We start from the raw sequence: 5,256 nt of genomic DNA, 5'->3' as shown, positions 1-5,256 counted from the left end.
TAGGTAGCAGAGAATGTGTGTGTAGAGTAGCGGCAAAGCTCCGCTTGTACTTGCATAAGGCTAGGAATAATCCCTCTTAGGACTCCAACTTGCATGTTCTACATTCAAGTCCTACATGTGATTCCTACATGCATGTTCTACATGTGAGTTCTATATGCAACTCCTACATGCAACATGCAACTCCTACATGCAACTTGCAACTCCTACATGCAACTTCTAAATGCAAGTTCTACATATAGAGAGAGAATGTCTTACAATTCCTACATGCAGAGAGAGAAGCTCTCCAACTTGTATAAATACCCCATAATGGAATGAAGCCCACACTCTTTGGGGCATTGTGTTGAGTTCTACGTTGGTATTCCAAGCAATTCTCTCCAATTGTCCATGCTTCCTTGCACTCAAAGTCCAAAAGCATGTCCTAACCTTGCAACCCATCCTCTCCCTCTCCTCCTCCCTCCTCCTCCTCCCTCCTCCTTCCTCTTCTCCTCCCTTCTCCTCTCTCTCCTTCTCCTCCCCTGTCCTCCTCCCTCCTTCTCCTCCTCCTTCCTCCTCCTGTCCCCTCCTCCCTCCTCCTTCCTTGTCCTCCTCCCTCTTCTCCTCCCTTCTCCTCTCTCTCCTTCCACCCCATGCCCTTATACCTTCTTCCTCTCCCACTCCTATGCTCCCCCTAAAAAGCCTTAGTCCCTTAACCCTTGACCTCCATGATCTATGAGAGAGATGAGTTCTCCACCATGTACTCTACCTTGAACCTTGGATCCTCCTCATAACCCTTAAACCTCTTCTGAACCCTAGAAGCTCTTTTTGAACTTTGGAACCTCCTTGTGAACCCTTCATCTCCCTCTAACCCTTAAACTCCTCCTAAACCCTTCAACCCCAATGAAGGCGAAAGCCTGCACATCCCTTTCACACATGCATGCAGAATGTTTTCTTATCACAATTAAGCTTATGTCTCTCACCGAAATACGACCCGAGGTCTTAAGCTACACTTATACTACAAACAACGACAACGATATATTTGTAGGTGACAAAACACCTCGGAACCCTGCATACTGAGAATACCTTGCATCCTGAGAGAGAGAGAGAGAGAGAGAGAGAGAGAGAGTCTTAACTTCTTGTCATCAAAGTATGTCCCTTTCTATGACGTAATTTTGGAATCATTATGCATATCCATTATGATCAAGGCCCCTAGTTTTGGAATTTCAGTTTTGAAATCATTATGCAATTTCAGCTCGGAATCATTATGCATATCCATTATGACCCCCCTAGTTTGAAAAAACAACAAAAGTCATTCAACACTTAGGCCTTAATAGGAGTTGTAAAGGTGAGTGCTGATTTTGAGTTTTTTTTGTGCTTTACTTATTATTTAAATAATGACTTACTCTTCATGCTTTGGTTCCCTCAAATTCTCGTTTATGCCACCTTCTTATAAGGATGCTGCTCCTAAAAGACTAAAGATAGTAATTTGTTTTGACTTATAGTCAGTTATTACTACTTCCTTTCAGCTTGAATGATTTACATATTACAAACGTCTTTGCAAGCCCTCCTAAACTCCTTTCAACTTTAGAAAATGTAGGTTTTTTGCTCAAACACCTTGGAATCTGCATCTGGTTGTGTTCGTGTATCTGCTCACTCATAAGGATGATTGCTTTTGGGATTGAGAATTTCAAAAGGTCACATACTTAAAATCTTGTAATTGTTATCGTGGAGCAACAAATTGAGTATGTAACAAATCTTAATTCAATTTGACAATCATATGCAACGTTGGGAATTTTTAAGCCATAAATCTACTAGCCATTATGTAGCAATCATTGTTTTTGATATGTCTACTTGGCATTTTGTAGTCATCATTATGTATGGTATGACTACTAGCCATTCTATAGTAATCATTATGTATGATATGTGAGACTGTTGTTTTGTATATAAATATTTCAGAAAGTGTAAACTTTTAGTATTGTTACATGCATGGTACAGGGTCACTTACAGTGGAAGTCTACTTTTAGTACGTGCGAAGTGGGCAAGTTGGGTGGGTGAGGAACAAGGTGAGGGGGAGGTACAAGCACACATCCTCGTGCTTCATAACACCACACCAAACATGCATATTGTGGATCTAGATGGGCTCTTGACAAAGGACATGAAAGGGGAAGGAGGGGGAGAAGAAAGAGAGAATGTGGTCTATTGAATGTGAGTTTGTGAGGCCTCTGATGAGAAGTGCACTGGTGATGAGCAAACCTCCCAATCCCTCCTCCCAATGTAGCCCATTGCTTTGTTTTTGAAAAACTTTTAAAAAATATACATAATATTGGGAGCTTTCTGAAGGTGACATGTGTAGGGAAAGTAGCCTCTAGTTCCGAAGGAAAAACAGAGTCAATTATATATAGTATAAAGTTTTATGATTTGTTGAGAAAAACAAGATGAATTATACATTCATAGGGCCTGCCCAGACGTTGAAGTTTCTGAGGAAATTATGAATGTTGTGAACAATAAGCTATGGTGGTGAACATGAAATAGCCGGAATTGTGACGTTGGAAACAAATTTTGAGGAAGTTACGAATGTTGTGAAGAAGAGCTATGGTGGACAAGGCAGCAGTGAATCTCGATAGACGAGCAAAAGGGTCGTGCGTGGTTGAAATTGCATGGATTGGAATTGAATGCAGTAGAGCAGTAGGGCTAGTAGGCGCAACAATGGTCGTGGACGAATGCAAAGCTTTTAAAAACCATGGTTTAGAAATTCCCAACAAATTAATTTTCTCTTTTGAAGATGGCACGATTACCAAGACCTACCCCTACTGGAGGGGAGGTCAATATTCCCATCTATAGGTGTGGTCTTGACAAAAGGAAGATGAAAGGGGAAGGAGGAGGAGAAGGAAGAGAGACAATGGGGTCGTTTGGAGGCATCCCCCTCTCGCCCCTCTCGACCCCTGCCCCCTTGTCCCCCCTCCTCTCTCCTCTCCCCCCCGCTTCGCCGCTCGCCACCTGCCACCCTCCTCCATCATTCTGACCTCACTAGGACAGACTGCCCGGACCCACACCACCACGAGGTGAGTCAAGTAGGAAACCTCCCAACCCGTGCCTGTACACGTGAAACTCGAGGGAAGTCTTGTGTTGACGGAAAAGGGACGAGGCAATAATGTGAGGCGGAAACAAGCATTGGATAGATAGAATCATAGAAAGGAAGAAGATGAAAGGGGAAGGAGGAGGAGCAGGAGAAGGAAAAGAGGCAATGGGGTCATTGAATGTGAGTTTGGAAGCCTCAGAGGCAAAGGCAAGTGAAGAAGAAGAAGGAGGAACGTCTCAACCCCTCCTCCCAAGCCCTCCTCCTCCTCCTCGTCCTCCTCAGAACAAACCCCCCCTTAAATCTCCCTTCTTCCCCACCCTCTCCATCGCCTTCTGCCTCGCTTCCTCCCTCGTCGCCCTCTTCTCCCTCTCCTTCGCCTTCCTCTCTTGCCCCTCCCCCTCCTCCTCCCCTCTCTGGGGCTTCTCTCGCCCCCTCCTTTCCCTCGATCGCCCCCTTCTCCTCCTCATCTCCTCCGATGGCTTCCGCTTTGGTTACCACTGGAAGATCCCCACCCCCAACATCGACCGCCTCCGTATCAACGGCACCGAAGCTGTCCCTGGTATTATCCCCGTTTACCCCACTTTGACTTTTCCTAACCATTACTCCATTGTCACAGGTCTCTACCCTGCCTGGCATGGGATCATCAACAATTACTTCACTGACCCCTTCTCCAGGCAGATTTTCCATCCTGGAGTCATTGACCCCAGATGGTGGCTCGGTGAGCCCATGTGGGAAACTGTAGTCAAGAATGATTTGGTTGCGGCCACTTATTTCTGGCCTGGGAGTGATGTGTCTAAGGGAGCTTGGAATTGTACTCTTCCTTATTGTCACCACTATAATTCGTCTGTGCCCTATGAGGAGCGTATTGATACCGTCTTGGAGTATTTTGACCTTCCTACCGAGGAACGGCCTAGCTTCATCACACTCTACTTTGAAGAGCCAGACCATACGGGACATGCCTTTGGAGCAGATGACCCCCACATTGATCAGGCTGTTCGTTTTGTTGATGAGATGCTAGGGAGACTCCTGGATGGGCTTGAATCTCGAGGTGTTTTCGAGGATGTCTCAATAATCTTACTCGGGGACCATGGAATGGTAGGCACTTGCGACAAAAAAATCATTTACTTGGAGGACTTTGCCCCGTGGATTAACTTCATAGATGGCTGGTTTGATTCGTTGACCCCTGTTCTTGCCATACGGCCCTCTCCTGAAGTTGATGTACAAGAGATTTATCAAAACATTACAGAAGCCCTGAATTCTGGAAAGGTTGCCAACTCAGAGTTTTTGAAGGTGTATCTAAAGGAAGATTTACCTGCCCGACTCCACTACTCAAGCAGTGACAGAATACAGCCCATCATTGGGATTGTTGCTGAGGGCTATAAGGTTGAGAAAAAAAGATTAAAGGCAAAGGAGTGCGCAGGGACACATGGATATGACAATGCTGCTCTTTCAATGCATCCCATCTTCATTGCACATGGGCCACAATTTGCCAGGGGACGGAAAATTCCTTCTTTTATAAATGTTGAAATATATAATGTTATTGCAGAAGTTCTCCAAATTAGAGGGGCATCAAATAATGGTTCTCTTTCCTTTGCCAACACAGTTTTACTTCCTGTGGAGAAAAACTAAAATTATCATTACGGCTATATTGTATACCGGACTATATTGTGGAATATCCTGCAGTGGCCACTAGCAGGACCTACTTTTTACTCCTTTGATCGTTCTCTTGTCATGATTTCTTATCACGAAAAAGGCATGTGGATGTTATAGAAGTACTATCTGAAATGGCCTTAAAAATTGGTCATGGGCGTATGGGGATTTCAATGTATCATGGTCTTACTGTGGCTTTCTTTTTTCTTGCTCATTCTTCCCAGTTTTGAGAACTCACATTTGTGCTCCTTACAAAAGGTAAGGGCAGTTGGTGGTGGCTACTTTGTGCAGCAGTCTTTCTTAGCTAATATATCCTGTAGACATGGTTAGTCTTTGTTGGAAAACATACCTACACTTGTCTGGACATAGCGTAGCTAAACAGAACGTGTACATGTCCTTGCAATCACCAACTGAGAAAGCTTGTAAGATAACATGCAGATGTACAGCCAAAATAGATCTCATCTATGGAATAGAAATCCATACGCAAGAACCTCCAAATGTGTACCAACACCTGTAGCAAATATACATGGAGGTCTGATACCGACACAAGC

At 44.3% G+C, this 5,256-nt stretch overlaps 1 protein-coding gene across 1 annotated transcript; it reads left to right on the top strand.

The window, feature by feature from the left end:
* Window positions 1-3,135: 3,135 nt before the first annotated feature.
* On the top strand, window positions 3,136-4,883 carry LOC147904709 (nucleotide pyrophosphatase/phosphodiesterase 1-like). Its single transcript, XM_087388031.1, has one exon. The coding sequence runs from the start codon at window positions 3,179-3,181 to the stop codon at window positions 4,682-4,684; it is 1,506 nt and encodes a 501-aa protein (XP_087244157.1). The 5' UTR covers window positions 3,136-3,178; the 3' UTR covers window positions 4,685-4,883.
* Window positions 4,884-5,256: the final 373 nt, after the last annotated feature.

The sequence above is a fragment of the Dipteris shenzhenensis genome, chromosome 2, assembly GCF_047967505.1.
Source record: "Dipteris shenzhenensis isolate YYH24624 ecotype China chromosome 2, Dip_SZ_1.0, whole genome shotgun sequence".
NCBI lineage: Eukaryota > Viridiplantae > Streptophyta > Polypodiopsida > Gleicheniales > Dipteridaceae > Dipteris > Dipteris shenzhenensis.
The sequence above is the reverse complement of the archived record's forward strand: the minus strand, read 5'-3'. Positions and strand labels throughout refer to the sequence as shown.